Consider the following 18,211-nt stretch of genomic DNA (forward strand, 5'->3'; position numbering starts at 1 on the left):
GGGAGAGTTCAAGCAGCTATGCAAGCAGCTTTTCAAGCAGGACAGCTGGAGGGGGAGGAGATTGACTCCATGCAATTGTTTCCCGTTCAGAGACAAGTTGATAATGCAGGAAATTTACAGGCTGTCTGGAATCCACTGCCTTTATCTCTTTTACAGGAAGTAAAGAAATCTGTGAAGGAGTTTGGCATACAAAGTCCATATGTCCAGGGTTTGCTTCACAGTCTGGGGCAAGCTCAAAAGATGATTCCACAAGATTGGAAAGACTTAATGAGAATGATTCTGAATGGAACACAATATGTGGTATTTGATGCAGAATATCAAAGAGAAGCAATTAACAGAGGAAATAATTCAGGGGGTTTGTATATACCTGATCAAATCTATGGGGCAGGGCAGTTCGCAACTGTGGAGCAGCAGGCAACAAATTTGCCTGATCACTGCTTCCCGGTTGTTATGACTGCTGTTATGGGAGCGCTGAGGCGAGTGGAGGAGGCAGGAGTGCCTACTAAATCTTTTTCACAAATCAAACAAGCAGTTACAGAGCCATATGCAGATTTCCTTGAGAAGCTCCAAAATTCCATTCTGCGGCAAATTTCTAATCCTGAAGCTGCAAAAGAACTTTTGATGAAATTGGCAGTGGAAAATGCAAATACAGATTGTAAGCAGGTTTTGCAGCCTTTGGTCGCGCGGGGGGAGGCAACCTTGGCAGATTTGATTAAAGCTTGTGCTGTAGTAAGTTCGCAATTTTATAACATGGAGACCTTGGCTGTAGCTTTGCAAAAGGGTCTTAAACCTACTGGGAATTGCTTCAACTGTGGGAAGCCTGGGCATTTCAAAGCCCAATGCCAGGCCCCAGGGGGAGGTGCTGCTCTTTTTCGGAAGAGTTGGTCTTGCCTCGTTCCTCAGCTTCTAAGAAAGGTTTTTTTGTGATTCCAGGGGTTATTGATCAGGATTATACAGATATTATAAAAATTCAATTTTATTCAGATGTACCTGCTAATCTTGCAGCTGGAGACTCCATTGCACAATTGATAGTGTTACCCTATACTCCAATTAATCTGTTGGTAGGGAAGCCTCGGATAGGGGTTTTTGGCTCTACAGAATGTTGTTCAGAGCTATTGGCTTTAGTGAAAAACATTAAGCCATTTCAGCCCAAGTTGAATTTTCTTATAGAAGGGAAATTGTTTTCCGGAGTTGTAGATTCCGGAGCAGATGTTTCAATAATTCGGCAAGAAGAATGGCCCAAAGAGTGGCCTACGGAAGATTCTCCGGCTGTAAGGAGGGTAGGAGGTATGCAATTTGCTAAAAGTAGTGTTAAATGGCTTGTGGTTACCCATGAATACAGGAGGCCAGGGGCAATTCAGGCTGTAATTCAGCCACTGGTAATGCCTTTGCATGTCAATTTATGGGGCTGTGATTTGCTTTCTCAATTTGAAGCTACCATAACCTTGCAGGATTGAGATGCTAAAATTAACTTTATTGTCCGAGGTTCCTGTGTGGGTGGACCAATGGCCTTTAACCACTGAGAAATTGCCTGCATTCTCCACCATCAGTGATCGTAACTGTTGGATTTATTTGGTTTTCACTGTTTTGACAATGTCTCCTAATATAAATACCACATTTATGTCAGCTGATATTTCTTCAGTTGTTGCTGAACTATTGTTCAGATGCTTTCTTTTAAACATTTCTATTCCTTCTAAACTCCCAAACCAGTTGCATTTTCAGTTACATTGTTTGTATTACTGGAGTCTTAAGCACTCCTGTGTCAAGCACAGCTCAAAAGCTTAACCATGGCAACCTTAACCCCATGGGAAAGTCATAGTTACTTTCATCAGAATAAAAAGGCCCTTATCAAACAGTTTCGCCTTCCTGCGGAGGAGGCTGCAGCTATTATACAACAATGTCCTACGTGCAGCTTACAAGCAGCTGCTCTCCCTCAGGGTGTCAACCCTAGAGGGACGCAATGGTGCCAGTTGTGGCAAATGGATGTCACCCAGTATCCTGGGTTTTCCCCCTGGAAATATTTACATGTCTCAATTGACACTTATTCAGGTTTCATAATGGCTACCCCTCAAAGGGGCGAAGCCACAAAGCATGTTATTAATCATTGTTTGCGTACCTTTACTATTTTGGGCTCCCCTCAGGAGCTGAAGACTGATAATGGGTCTACATACACTAGTTCGGCTTTTGCCACCTTTTGTTCCACCTGGAACATAGTGCATAAATTTGGCATTCCTTATAATTCCACAGGTCAAGCTATTGTGGAGCGAGCTAATTAGACTCTCAAGCACGCATTGGACAATCAAAAAACAAAAATAGGGGACATGGGGCACGGATTGCCAGGGTTACAAAATACCTTAAATATTGCATTATATACTTTAAATGTTCTCAACTTGACTGGTACACCAGCCACTACGGCGGCCAGGAGGCATTTTTCTTCTTTCCCTTCTGCAGGAGGCGTGAGGCCACTGGTGTTATACAGAAAACTACCTGACCCCACTTGGAGGGGGCCAGCTTCCTTGATAACATGGGGTCATGGCTATGCAGCAGTTGAAGACAAGAATGAAGTCGTTTGGGTTCCTGGTCGTCATGTCCGCCCTTATCACAAGCCAGAGGTGTAAAGGGAAGAACCATGGGATGTGGGGAAAAAACTCTTATGTTAAGGATGTGTCTCAAATTGCTCAATTGGAGAACAAAACTGATTGCTGGGTATGTATGCATATGCCTACACATAAAACCGCAGGATTGCCATTGGTAGCTGTTCCTTTGAACGAGTCGCAATGGAAGAACATTGATTTTTCTAGTTATCAGATGTTACAAGCTACGGATGAGAACATGACCATGATTCCATTGGGCAGCCGTATACAAGAAACTGCTGGGGTATGTTGGACTCATAACATCAGCCATGGAAATTTAACAGATCTTGGTCGTTATCCCCATTGTAATAACACATTGACAATACAGAATACAACGCGCAATAACACATTTTTAAATAACACTCTTAATGTATTTGCGCACAACTTTACTGGAGATGACTGTGCTGAGCTAGTCACTGGGAATTGCCCTCGGATACAGAATGACTGTCCAACAAGTGTAACCACGGGAAGCAACCCGTTTCTTTGCAACATGATTTCGGGACTTGCTCAGCCTATTTTCTCCCAGGACAACAAGACTGTAAATATAATCGGTCAGGATTTGTGGCTGTTGTGCACAAGGAGGGGTTTGTGCTGTGATACATGCACACTGCTGCATGTATATTACTGATTCATCCCATAACATCACGGCCACTGTACAACACATGGAGGAATCCATTAGAGAGAATCCTTTGCTGAATTATGGGGTCCCTTCTGATTTTTGGTCATTCTTTTGGTCCTGGCTTCCTAACTCTGCTTGGCTTCGATCTATAATTATAGGCATTATAATTGTTGCTGTATGTTTCATTTTCATTTGTTGCTGTATTCTATGTCTCCCTGGACTGCTAACGACATGTAGAGACGTGACAAAGCCCTCAAGGGATCAGTTCCTATTGTCTGCAAAAACCTACCGAGGACTACGTCGGCATGAAAAAACAAAAACAGGGGAGATGTGGGAACTATGATTCTTTGTTCTTTGTGTACGTGCTAGGACAACGGAGCCTTCTGGTGGTTGGCTGGAACACGAAGCAAGGACAAATTGTTGCCATTTCTAACCAGGACTGTAGCAAACTTAAACTTTGCAGCCTTGTATGCTTATGCGAATGATCAGTGCATTTTGTGTGATGTAATGCGTTTGTGATAGAACGTTAACAAAAATTGCTACGTTAACAAAGATTGCTTCTAATAAAAGAGGGTTTCGGAATTTGCTCTGTGCTCTCATCCCGGGACAACCTTGCGTTGTGTCTTTTTTCCATGAGAGACCACCACAATGCTGCTTTTTGCAACTGGAAAAAAGTGTGTTATGAAGATAATAAATAATAAAATCACATTCATGAATTTAGATGCCATGAGATGCAGAACTACATTGTATTACACTTAGTTATTGGAAACACTTAATCAATAATTGAGAATATATGTAGGTTCTTTTTTTTTTAAGCAAATTTTATTAATTTCAAAGACAAACAAATCATCATCAACCATTACATATTTGAACCTTTTTCCATTATAAATTTTACAAGTCAGATAAAACCTTATTTTATACACAATTCTATTTTAAGCCATTTCCATATGAGCATAAAAATACCTCTTATCCAATTTCTCTTTACTTCTCTTTACTCTTATTCAATTTCACTATTATTATTTCATCTATTTCTTTCTGACTTGATTACCATTATTCTCATTCTGTATTTCTACAAGGTTTTTTTTAATACTCTCAAAAACATAAACACACAACAAACATATAAAAAATCTTTTAGGAAAGTAACTTGGCCCCAGGTACCTCTCTTTATATGGGCTTCAATTATATTCATGCTCATCTTACATATCATTACCTATTTTGTTTACCATTCTATATCTTCTATATAAACTTCTCCACACATTTCACTCTTCATAATTCTATCTTATTTAATCCATCTTAATTTAAATCATTATATTTGTATCTTTTGCCCATTCTTTATTATCCCTCTATCTCATTCCTTATAAAAAAAAAAAGAATTTCTCCTGAAATCACTAATCAGAGTATGATGCCTTTCTATCCTCCCCCTAAATTAATTAGATTAACATTTAAAATAACACCTAATACCCAATCTGATTCTGCTTGGTACATTCTATCTACTAATTTTTTTCTTTTAATAACAATAAAAACAGAGTGATAAATCCAAAATGATTAAATACATAGTTAAATAATAAATCTAAATATTAAATCTTATAACATTCCCATTGCCTTTCCCTTTAATATTTTATTACATTTTAAAATCAATCATTGTTAAACATTTCAACATTTTAATTTCTTATTAACTCTTAAGCCATTCTAATTTTCTATTTCTAATACAGATGTTACAATACCATCTTATGTACCTTGCAAAATCTTTTTTAAGGAAATTGTACTTTACCCTTTGTCCCTGAAAAAAATTCCTCTTTTCCCATCTAATTTCAAAACTTTGTGGCTTTTCTCCACCTTTCCCCTTTCTTTCTTCCCCCACCAAATCTTCCTACCCCCCCTTCTTCTAGCCTCTGCCTTGCTGGCATCCCTTCTCTGTTGTGTTCCCTTTTTCTTTAGTTTACTATCATTATATTTATTTTGCATCTTATTTTTCTCTTTCTTAAATGTTTTTTTAGATCTTAAGTCCTTCATTTTCCTCGCTTTCTTCCTTCCTTCTTTCTTAGTTAAATTTTGGAATTCATTAAAGATGGCGTCTTCATCTTCTTCTTCTTGTTGTTCTTCTGCCTCCATCTGTTGTATTGTTTGTTGATAGTTAACCAGCGCCATTTCTAAAAATAGGAAGGCTTTTTCCATACCATCTTTACCGGCTGCTTTTGTTTGCTCATATTCTTCCCTCAGTTCCTCAAAAGAAAAAGCCATTATAGATCTTTTCTTTTCTTTTTTCCCTCTTTCTTCTTACACCAACCAAGATATTTAAAAAAAAAGTAAAACAATCCCAAAATCCACAATCCTCAATCAATCCAAGCCAAGCCAAAATTCTCCCTTTCTCTTCCAGGGGTAGTATCAGACAAAAGAAAAAAGAAAGTCCAAATCTGTATTTTGAAGCCTTATTGAAGTTCTATTTCTGTCTTCAAATCCTTAAGGCATCTCCTCCAACAAAATCAAACCAGATGAATATATTTTTTGTCCTCTCCCTTCCGACTTATCCCATAAAGCTAGTTTTACCTGAAAAAAACAGGTTTCTCAATGTCCACTTATTAATTCCGTCGGGAAGGAGAGTAAACTTTCCTTTCAGCACCACCAAACTGCCGCTTTTTTCCTCTTCTAGAAGGTATCATTCAGAAAGTCATAATTTTCAGGAGTTTTGTTAAATATGTCTTAGAGTCCTGGGAACCAAGAAAAACTTTCTCTTTTCAAAAACTTTCTCCACTTCCTCCTGCGCATTCTTACCTGGCTGCCAGCTTCTTTGTGGCGGCCATTGCGGACCCGCTGCAACCGTCTTGGGAAAAGGGGGTTCTGCCGGCCGGGGAGGGGGTCTGCAACACCCCCAAACCCCTCTCCGGATCCCCCTATCTTCAGCTGCCCCTGCAGGGCAGCCTAGCTCCGGACCCATCCGGATCGGAGCACCAAAAGCGGCTAGCGCAGCAGGGATCGCGCAGCTTCGCGAATCCCTGCCGCTCGCGAAGCCGACAAACCGGAAGTCTCTAGAATATATGTAGGTTCTTGATGTTCCCTGAACTTGGTTTTCTTTTATACGTTTTATTGCCATAATAGGTAACATCATCTGTATCAGATATGATGTACCCTAATCTTGTGATGAAACATGTAAAACAAAAAAAGCAAGCGTAGGGAACAAGAAGAACTCAAGATTTGATAGGTGAAATATAAATTGCTATAATCTATATTTTACTAAAAGATAATGTTGACTATAATCTATATTTTACTAAAAGATAATGTTGACTATGGGCTTCATAGTTTTATAAGATTTCTTATAGAATTGTTGTTTCTTGTACTGCACTTAAGTATGTATCAAATAAAAATACTACTACTAAATAATGGTTATATTATTTCAGTGGTAACACCAGTGGATTGAGCACAATGAAAGTCAACAAGTGAAACCTATAAACCTTTCATTTGGTTTGATTCTTGTAGCTCCTTTATGCTCCCTGGCCTCCTCCAGATCTGCTAGTTCATCCAGCATTTCGGAAGTACGGGATTGTCTATTAGTTGCTGCTTCTAAGTCAATGTGAGGCTTATGTTCCAAGCAAGTGTATTTAGGATTACAGTTTTATTGCTTTACATTACATGTTTTTAGTTACACAAATTTAAGGAATACCAGCTTTAAACTTGCCAAAATTAAGCTTTAGTCCTAAATGGCAAGAGTGGTGGTACGGCATAGCAAGGAGGAATACAAATAAATATGACATTTCCATTGTTCTCTGCCATTACTATTACATCAAAGGTGTACCTCTTTGCAATGGAAACTTTTGTTCAAATTCTTCATGATCCTGTAAACAAAGAACTTTACATCTGAATAAACATAAAATGTAGCAATTGGCTAATGTATTAAAATCTTTTTGCTCTGTGGGTTTAAGTTTATACAACACGCTAAGCTAAAACCAAAGAAATCACTTTATGACTTAGTGCAATGAGGGTTTTCATTCACAGAGGTTCATATTTGTAGCACCTTAACATCTCTGGAAGTTGGATATTAATAAAATGTGTAGACTGGGAAATTTCTTTTAAGCAGTAAATGGCAGCAGAGATATAAAATTTGAACTCTTTCCTACCAACTAGTGGCCAATTTTTATAGATTTGATGCAATCTGGATATGGCAGCACTATATGTAAATTCTATCTGTAGGACCACTAAATACATGCTTAACACATGGAATTAGTTGCATTTGTAATTTAAAACAAGTTAATAAGTCCTATAAGAAACAAAATAGTTTGTTTATTGTAAAAAAAATAGTAGAGGTCAACTTCGTGGTCCCTTATATTGTTGTCCCCAATTCGGATCTGAGCCTGGTGCCAAAGCCAATGATAGACACCAGACACGAGATGCAGATTTTCTGATTGCTTTTTATTGGAGTACTCCAAGATAAAGGGCTCCTGGTCAAAATGCCAAGAGCGAAGAACAAAGGATTGAGTAAGTTTTATACATTTTCACTAAAGGAGAAGGTGGGACAAAGTGAGACAATAAGAAATATCATCTAATAAACATTTTAGTAATAATTCTACATTTTGTTCTATTGGTCTCTAGCTGTCCCTGTTCCCAAATCTTGGCTAATGAATGCCCTAGGAGTTATCTAATACTCATTTGCGGCATGCCATATCTATCCCTGTTAGTTGAGGTCTGCAAGATGGCTAACTCGTTACTTTTATCAGCTTTCCAATAAGCCAGGATTGTTACACATGCATATATCCTGTGGATAAGCATTCTTTGTTCTTGCCAGACAGACTCCATAATTACAGGCTTCCTGGTTTACTTTGAAGGGTGTGCCATGACCTGGCTTTATATTAGCAGATGGTCCATTATATCATAAGCTAAGACTGTAATGTCCTTTGGTTACCAAGAGGCAGTGGGATTTACCCTGAGAAGAAAAGGGTTGCCTTGTTGTCATTAAAAAAAATTGTTTTTTTAAAAAGTCATGTCCATACATCAGATTCTGCATCATAAAATATATGAAGAGAATCCTAATGCGACAGGCAACAATCCTGGTGCGAAATGCAAGATGAACTTCCTCTCCCTTCTTCGAAATTTAGTTGGCTCCCCCGATAGTGTTGTAAGTGGGCCCTTCCATCCCATGCTGGCATATTTTATATGAATTGCGTACTTGCTCCTCAAGCTCAGCCTTGTTAAAGAATTTCCCCGTGTTTTGAATCCTCGTTGGCCGCCCCGTCACGTCGGGCGAATATGCGGTCGTATGAAGTTTAACCAACCAAACCCTAATAAAACAAAACCACCCCGTCCTCTTAACGGTTGACGTACAACCGTCTGGCAACTGCCGATTTAGGATTAGGTCGCGAGCAGCCTGTAAAATGAACTCCGGGTCTTCAGTTTATTATCATTATAAAAGAGAGGAATGTGATGCTATGAGGCTAATGATTAAATCTGTGAGAGCCGCGCGTTCGCTTAAAAAAAATAATAAAAAAGGGGGTTCGTTTATCCCTTTGAGGGAAAAAACAAAAACAAATCAGACCGACCGACCGAAAACACGAGAAAAGCCCCCGGGCTCAGAACGGAGAACTAAACAGGAGCGGGAACTACGCGTGCGCATGAGGGCAGGCGCAGTTTGAATGGGCGGAGTCTACAACATCTGCCCTCGAATCCTATTATGTTCCATTCAAAAGTGGGGGGGGGGTGGGGTGTGCGGAGGTGGGCGTTCCTTGAGGCGGAAGAGGAAATGGTACTTTAAAGCGTTCATGGCCGCGCTCTTAGCAACGGGGGGGAACCGGCGTAGCGAAAGAGGTTGCTGCGGAGGGGCTTTAGGCTTGCTCTCTGGTTCCGAGGGATGGCGGAGAAGTTCGACTCCCTGGAGGAGCATTTGGAAAAGTTCGTGGAAAACATCCGGCAGCTGGGCATCATTGTCAGCGACTTCCAGCCTAGCAGCCAAGCGGGACTCAGCCAGAAACTGTGAGCTTCCTCCCTCCCTCGTGTCTCCTTCCCACTCGGGATTCCCAAAGCCTTTCTCCGAAGCGAGCGGGCTTGGCGGGAGTTGCAGCACTGGGAATTGTAGGAAATAATCCGTGGGGAGACGGCGTTTTATTTCAAATTAAAAAACCCCAGTTTTCATTGAATAGCAAATGTTATTATTTTAAACATATTAGCAGGCGAAGTGCCAGCAGTTTGTGTGTTAGGGGGAGGCTTAAAGAAGCCATTTACAAATCCCCTGGAAGAGTTTTATTTGTTGGCGGAATTTAAACGTTGGGCTCCATGGCTAAAACGGTACTGTCCTTTCAAGATTGATGTCCCTAGGCATATTTTAAGTCTTATCAACTTAGATGAAGTTTATAAAAAGTAAGTTTTGTAAAAAAAAATAAAAATGAAGCCCCTCCTCCATAAAGCTTTAATAATTGTTAATGCTTATGTAACTATTACATATGTCAGATGGTCTGAAACAGTTGCTTGTTTAAAAACTGATTTTAGAAAACAAAAGCAAATTTGTGCCAGGCTGCTTTAAAGACAGTTGCTTGCAATTTAAGAGCTGTTGCTTTCTTCCTGATATTCAGTATTAACTGGAACCTACCATACTGGAATATAACATACATTGGGAATTGTTTTCAGCCTTTCTTCCACAATGTGCAGTTGTGGTTAAATTGTTGGAGGGCGCTTCCAGATTCTAATCCTAGCCATTGGGTGATTTGGCCAGGCACTCATTCCCTGTGAGCCCATCTACATAACAGACTTTTGTTATGAGGAAAAAAGAAAGTTTAGTTGTAGCTACTGTCTTGAGCACCATCAAGGTATCTAACAAATCAAGTATTGTTCATAAGTGTGGATATCTTTTGTGACAGCTATATCATATACAGGTAGTTCTTGATTTATGACCACCATTTGAGCCCAAAGTTTATGTTGCTAAGCAAGACATTTTTTAAGTGAGTTTTGTACCATTTTATGACCTTTCTTTTTACATTCGTTAAGCGAATTACTTGAATTATTGTAGCTGGTAAATCAGTAACATGGACATTACAACTGGCATCCATATGAACCAGTTGCCAAGCATTTGAATTTTGATCTTGTGACCATGGTGATGCTGCAATAAGTTGTGTGAAAAACAGTCATAAGGCACTTTTTTTCAGTGCAGTTGTAACTTTTACAACTTTTAGTTGCCACTAAGCAAACAGTTGTAAGTGGAAGACTACCTGTATAGCAATTATCTATATAACAGATATGTAGTGTAAGATCCTTTTTATAAATTTCTTTCATTTCCTTCAAAAGCCATATAAGCTATTAACACATGGTAGTATTGGAGGTTGAAATGGTCATTCTAATTTTTGTGGGCAACTCCTTGTGTTGAGCTTCAGGGCAAGAATTTTAAAGATTTACCAGTTTGCTTTCTTTCCCTTTTGTTCTGAGAGCTTCTGTTTCCTTTATTTTTATTGCAAACATTTCATATTATAGAGCTAGATTGGTTATTGATAAGCCTCATAATGTCTTTATAAACCCTCTGTTGGCACAGAGGATGTATAAATTGATAATTCAACTTCACTGTGCTATAAATTAATAAAAATGGTTTCTGTCTAGGAATTTTATGGTTACAGGCTTGCAAGATATTGACAAGTGCCGACAACAGCTTCATGACATCAGTGTACCTTTGGAAGTCTTTGAGTAAGTGCTTAACTTCTTACTCCAGCTGTCAGTATGTGGCCCTAGAGATATTGATACTGTTTACACAAGAGCAGTCACATATCTTTTCACAGTAAGTCTAATAAATTGGACTGCAGGGCATAAAGTATATGTGTAAACACTAGAAATTCATTTTAAATATCCTTTGGCATGCACAATGCTAAATAGTGTTTGATTTTTGAGAAGCATCTTATATCCTTTTGCTCTTGGAAAATACATTTGCAGAGGCTATAGTTGTATCTGCAATGTGAAGGTAATGAAATCTCCCTACAGATTCAGATTTGGAGGACATTTATTCCCTTTTTTTGGGAGTTTGGTGAGGTAGTTTTAAGAACTTGATATGTTTAGTCTATGTCATGTTTAATGCAGTAGTATTTATTTTTGGTTTATTTTCCAGGAATCAATGGGAAATTGCATGTAGCTTGGTACTGAATTTCACTGGTACGGTCTGTTTTGCGTACAAAATGGGCCACGAGAGCAATAAGTTGCTCAGTTCTCATATGCAATATTATTAAATGGTCTTCATATCTCTCCCCAGATCTTTTCTTTATAGACCCAATATATTGCTGGGAACTCAGTGTCATTAAAGGTAGTCCTCACTTAAGCATTTGTCCAGCAACTGTTCAAAAACACAATGGTGCTGGACTTATGATTGATCCCCAGAGTTATGCCGTTGTAGTGCCCCTGCAGTTACATTATTACAGTCTGGGTTTTTGATAACCTGTTTTTGCACTTACAACAGGTTGCCAAGCAGCCCATGATCCTCTGATCACCATTTGTGATCATCTCTGCTCACTTCTCCAGAAAATCAATGGGGAAGCCAGCAGGGAAGGTTGGAAGGATAGAACTCACTCTCATTGCTGGGGGCTGTCTGAAAAAGGTCCATCAGAACCCATTTTGAAAAGGACCTTTTGCAGCCAACCTTTTTGAGAACAGAAATCAAATTGATTTTAAGGCAAAGTTCCTCTGCCAAGCAGCCCTTCACCCTCAAAGATGCCAGCTTAAAAGCGCCACAGCGAAAGCCAAATGGGATTTTAGCTTGAGGTTCTTGCATATTCAGAGCCAGACTAACTCCAGACACCCCATTCTGCAAGTGCCCTGTACTAAAATCCCACTAACCTTTCGCCATGGATTGTTTCAGCCACCCTCTTTGAGGGCAGAAAGGCCACCTATCAGATTGATTTTGCACCCCACAGGGCAAAATCATTCTGGTCATGTGTAGATATTCTCTACACAGAGGGGAGGGGAACTGCAACGTTGGGCTGAGGAATGGAATCCCGAAGATGCAAGTTTTTCTGCAGCTCAGTGCTGAAATTCCATTTTGCCCATGAAATCACATGGTTGAGTGGAGGGAAGGTCCAAGCCTTCTGGGAGAGGGGTGAGGTGAGGGGGCAGAGAGGAGAGGAGGCCCACACTCCAATGGGCTAGCCAGCCAATGCCTCTTAGCCCAGGAGTCTGCAACCTTAAACATTCAAAGAGCCATTTAGACCAGTTTCCCACAGAAAAGAAAACACCGGGAGCTTCAAAATCTGGGTGGGTGTGGCCAACTTGACATCATTTCCTCCCACCCAGCCATGCCTACCCAGATTTTGTGGCTCCGGGTATTTTGTTTTCTCTGGGAAACGGATATCTTTCTCTGTGTCTCTCTTTCTCTCATCTCTCTCTTTTTCTCTCTCATTTCTCTCTCTTTCTCATCTCTCTCATCTCTTTCTCATCTTTCTTTCATCTCTCTCTCATCTCTTTCTCCCTCTCTCTCATGTCTCTCATCTCTTTCTCCCTCTCTCATCTCTCTTTCTCTGTCTCTCGTGTGTATGTGTGTGTGTTCCCTCTTGAACAATTTCAAAAAACAGGTGGTTGGTTTTTTTGTTTTTGCTGATGATGTTCTTTCTTCTTCTTTGGGTGCTTTTTACCATATGATTTAAATCAAGAGTCATTTCAAGTTCCCAGATAAATAAAGCTCTTTTGTTTCCTGCTGCACCTCCCTTCAGCTGAACCCACCACTGGCTGGCCCTGCGTCTCGCCCTCCACTCCCAGTCACTCCTTGCCTGAGAAGATAAGGGCGACAGTGGTGGATGGAGACTTGCTCCATATTCCAGAGCGGGAGTGAAGTGCCTCTCTATGTGCCTCTTCTTCCGGCCCTTGTTGGTGCTGCGTGCACCTCAGTTGCTCAGTGAGACATGCGACTTGCTGTCTACCTCGAGACACTGGCCAGGCCCGGGTGCACCTGACGCCACTGCTCTCGCCACCTCCATGGCCTTGCGCAGCACACTTAAATTTAGTGTGCTTTACAATGGGGGAGACGGCATCTCCTCCTCCTCCTGGAGCCCATTACGACATGGAGCATCAGGTACAGCCTGGCTGGGCCAGTGTCTCGGGACAGAGAGCAAGTTGCGCATCTGCCCGAGTGACTGAGGTGCGCGCAGCACCAACAAGGGCTGGAAGAAAAGGCAAGTAGAGGGGCGCTTTGCTCCCACTCTGGAATATGGAGCAAGTCTCCATCTGCTGCCATTGCCCTTACCTTCTTAGATGAGGGGGCGGCCCAGCCAGTGGTGGGTTCAGCCAAAGGGAGCGGCAGCAAAGGCCCCAAAGAGTCGCGTGTGGCTCTGGAGCCATGGGTTGCCAACGTCCATCTTAACCCATGGCAGGTTTTTGCATGCCAGTTGATGCCAGGCCTCCTCCACTTCCCGAGGGGAAGTTGGTATTGCAGTTGCTGAGTATGGCAGTCATATGGGTGCCTTGCTTAACAACTATAATGACTTATGACTTATGACCCAAATTTGGGACTCAATTTTGCTTATATGTTGAGAAGTATCTGTAAATGTTTCTTAAATTCTGTGCTATTGTGATTATGAGGTTAAATATTAATCTAGTGTGAATTTCAGAAAATAATATTGGTAGAATGCATAACATATGCATGGTTGTTAAACGTGAAGCACATTAAAATCTCATAATATTTCTTTTCTCAGATACATAGATCAAGGTCGTAATCCCCAATTATATACTAAAGAATGTTTGGAAAGAGCTCTAGCCAAAAATGAACAAGTGAAAGGCAAAATTGATACTATGAAGGTAAGTTATCACTTGTACCTTGTATTCCTTAAGTGTACATTGTCTGCATGTGCATTCAAAAACTTCAAGTCAATAACTACAGAATTAGTTTTTGCTGTTAATTTAGGTAGTTATTTATTTTGCAAATTTGTACAGTCTCCTATCTTGCATAGGTCAGTGAGTAATGTACACAGTTAAAAACACAAAAATAAGACAGCAAAATAATCAAAAACCTTTAGTAATTTAATCCTTTATTGATTAGCCTTTAGGTTATATCAGAATGCAAAATGCAGAACAATAATAAGCATATATTAAAAAAGAGCAAAATACATGAGTAAAAGAAGATGCAAATCATATTTCTCTGGCCCTCTAAATTTGCACTTTTATTCTGTTTTTAACAATAGTCTTATTTTGTATTTTATATTTTGTATTTGCTTAATGGCTAATCAATTCACTACATAAAAAAATCCCATAATCTGCAGGCCCATGTACGCAATTTCCCTAGCAGTAGAACCACTTTGCAGGCTCCATACCCATGTTACAGGATTGCCGGATGAAATGACGAAACGCTGTTTTCAGGCCTTTCCAGAAGGCCAGCAAGATCAGAGTCAGCAAAATACACCACAGTGAGCAATCTTCTGTATATGGCTTCATTCTTATCTGTGGTAAAGCGACTGACTTAGCTGAGTCATCTCTGAATATTTTGTATAGTCTGTACAAGAATGTACAAGAAGGTGAGGTTGTGCTCTGTGTTCATTCTGATTTAGCATTCAGTCTTTTGGAGTAGGAGCCTATCAGCATGGCACATCTTGCCTTGGGAATCATTGCCTATTCTTCCTTGTAAAGGCGTTCTAAATCTCTCAGATTATGAAGGTATCTCCTACACATAGCCCTCTTCAGGTCACCCCACGGATATTTAACTGGATTCAGATGTGGACTCTGGCCGGCCATTCCAAAACTTAGATCTTCTGGTGAAGCCACCTTTTTGTTGATTGGAAGTATGCTTTGGGTTGTTGTCATATTGAAAGGTGAAATTCCAGTTTCTTTGCATGACTTTTCCCCCCTTTTCTCTTAGAAATTCAAAAGCCTATTGATTCAGGAACTGACTAAAGTGTTCCCAGAGGACATGGCTAAGTACAAAGCTATTCGGAGTGAAGATCCTTCTCCATAATTACATTTTCCATTGTCCTGTACTCCCTTCCAGACTCTGGTGATATATTTATATGATAATAATTGACAGCTTGAGAAGTGAAGATGTGTTCAACTGAAATAGTGATGAAATATTGTATCTCTTGGCCTGGTTGGAATTCTTTTGTACTTCATCTGCTGTTATAAAGGAGGCTCAAAAAGAATCCAGAACCTTAAAACATCTTCTCTTTAATGTGACACGAAGCCTGTTTCTGAACTGAAAACTATCTTATTTGCATCTTGTAAATAGTACACAAAGCATGGTGGGCTTAGGACTGTGGTTGGGCATTGTAGCTTATATGAAGTGGGGTAGTAGTATAAATGTGTCATTATTTCTTCTGAATTCTAAATTATTCTTTTGAATTTAGTTTCTAGGGTGAAGTCTTTTGGCTATATTTTGATCTACAAGAACAATACTTGTTCATTTTGTGTTATCATAAAAAACTAGAATGTTTCTAATGTACATGGAAATATACTTGGAGGTATTGTCAAAGCAACTTTTAATTTCTTCAATTTTTCATGGTTAATGAAAATTGAACTTCTAAATATATTATGGCCTTAATATATTAAATTGTTTTACATCTTTTATGTGGTCTTCTGCTTTTTTGTTTATATCTCTTCTGATAGTCTGGCAACCATGAGAATTGATTACATAAATTGCAAACAAAGGATTTACATTTTGTATCTTATAAAAATATAGCTATAAGCATGTTAATCATTTCTGGCAGTTCTGATTTGCATGGAAATGAGTTGTTATGAATAAACAGTAGAGAGAACTTGCATATCTTATATTGAGTATTTTTCATTGGAATAAACTGATGTTTAACTATTTAGTGGAAAACATTTTCTGAATCATATCCAATATGTATAATGAAAAGGAAGGTGATGGATTGATATTTAATTGTAATTATAAAGTAAGCTCATTTACATATGTGCACATGTACATATGTGTATATATACATTTTTTTTTAAATAAGCTATATGCTTAAGGTTAAAGATAGAAAGTAGGCTAGGAATGACCTAAAAATAAAAGTGGAAATGACCTCTAAGACAGATCCATCAGGTGATCCATGGCAGCCTTTATATTCATAGGGCAAGATCTTGTTGCATCATTCTTCATTTTTTCGTTTGCAGACAATCAGATCAGTTTGAAGACTGGTTCAGTAAAGCCTGGAAATTACAATAGAATATTGTATTGTGAGTTAAGACATTTAGAACACTGATAGGTAAATGGGTTTTGATTGAAGTTGCCATTTATTACATGTACTGTGGTAAATGGAACAGACGTTTTTGCACACACAACATCCCCACTCTGGAAAAAATGCAAATGGGAATTAGGATGCTGAATAATAAAAGGGGATCTTTTTAAATTAAGTTCTAGCTGAAGCCCTTGTTTAAGTTTAAGGGGGAACTTCAGCTCCCCATGTATCCATAGCTTAGTTTCACTGATTCCAGAAGCAGCATTGCTTTACAGGCAGGAAACAAGTAAAGGCTACATGGTAGAGAAGTCAGAGTGATCAAGTGATCTTATATCTTTGATTTTAGAGTTTCATCCCTAGCAGGCTGCCAGTTCCTCCCCCTGACAGAAATGGCTACAAAGGCTTTCTTTTGGTTTCAATTAAGACTTATACTTTAGATTCATCAAAATGTCATCCAGTTTCGAAGGTTCTAGTGACTAGTACTGATTTTGATGTATAATCAGTGATTATTGTCTGAGTGTTCTGATCCAAACCCTATCCCAATAAAACAAACACGAACCAAAGGGAACAGAAACCTTTTAATGATTCTTACGAATCCCTGGTTAAAAGGCTGCTGCAAACTAATTAACTTTGATAAACACAAGCCTCGCCAAAACTGTGCGAGTAACAGATAAGAAATATTTTACAACACAAGAGTCTTCAAATACCAACTTAAGATACTGCAGTGTCCACGAGGCTGGAGTCTGAAAATGTTTTTGCTTCCTACAAAGAATGTCCGATTCACAGCTGGCTTTTATCTTCTTGAAGGGGGGCCATTACCTTGCAGCCATACTCCCGAGTCACCCGTGTTGTTGTAGCTGCTCTTTCCTCCGAGCAATCCTGCGCGCATGCCCACTTAGCACAGGCTCCTCAGGAACCTCCTCATCGCTGCTGGCAGCCCCCACAATCTCTGAAGGCAGCAGTCCACTGCCTAATGGTCCTGGCCCCTCATCTGAGTCTTCGCTCTCCTCAGCCATCCGCACCTGCTGCCAGCTAACCACAACACTGAGCCACTACAGGTAGTCCTCAACTTATGACCACAATTGAGCCCAAAATTTCTGTTGCTAAGTGATAAATTTGTTAAATGAGTTCTGTCCCATTTTACGACTTTTCTTGCCACACTTGTCTTAACAAGTGTGGTGGTTGAATCAGTGCAACTGATAAATTAGTGACATGGTTGTTAAGTGAATCTGGCTTCTCCATTGGCTTTGCTTGTCAGAAGGTTGCAAAAGGAAATCGCCTGACTGCGGGACACTGTAACTGTCATAAATTCGAGTCTGCTGCCAAATATCTGAATTTTAATCACATGACCATGAGGTGCTGCAGTGTTCATAAGTGTTGTAAGTCGAGGACTACCTGCAATTCTGCCTTTGGCAACATTTCAACTATGGCTGGCTGAGAACTGCAGTAAGAGTAACCTAGATTTGACTGTGAAGGGTGTGGTTACTACTTCGCTGATTATTTTTTATGATTACTAAAATTTTGGCTTCATGAGACCCCCTAAAAAGAATATAATTAGTTGTATTGCTGAGATATCTTCGTGAGGAATCCTGTCTTTTGAACTTACTAACCCTAAAATTAAGAAACTGAAGTCATTAGCAATGAGACCTTTAACATTTTGAAGTTATCCTGGGATGAGATATTTTACATTTGGCTGTATTTGGCCTGCAAGGTTGGAACTTGGGAGATTAATTCCACCATGAGGACCCTTCTCTGGACATCTGGAAAAAATGTTAGGAATATAAGTCACCTAACACAGGGGTCCCCAACCACCGGTCCGTGGACGTACCGTCAGCGGAACTAGTCCTACCGGG

General features: G+C 39.7%; 1 protein-coding gene across 1 annotated transcript; it reads left to right on the forward strand.

Moving 5' to 3' along the window:
* Nucleotides 1–8,953: 8,953 nt before the first annotated feature.
* MED10 (mediator complex subunit 10) lies at nucleotides 8,954–15,932 on the forward strand. The gene is made up of 4 exons (XM_026672516.2): nucleotides 8,954–9,210; nucleotides 10,822–10,905; nucleotides 13,890–13,992; nucleotides 15,047–15,932. The coding sequence occupies exons 1-4, from the start codon at nucleotides 9,089–9,091 to the stop codon at nucleotides 15,140–15,142; spliced, it is 405 nt and encodes a 134-aa protein (XP_026528301.1). The 5' UTR covers nucleotides 8,954–9,088; the 3' UTR covers nucleotides 15,143–15,932.
* Nucleotides 15,933–18,211: the final 2,279 nt, after the last annotated feature.

Source organism: Notechis scutatus, chromosome 3 (assembly GCF_049901735.1).
Source record: "Notechis scutatus isolate UNSWTSFEM ecotype Mainland chromosome 3, rNotScu1.2, whole genome shotgun sequence".
Lineage (NCBI taxonomy): Eukaryota > Metazoa > Chordata > Lepidosauria > Squamata > Elapidae > Notechis > Notechis scutatus.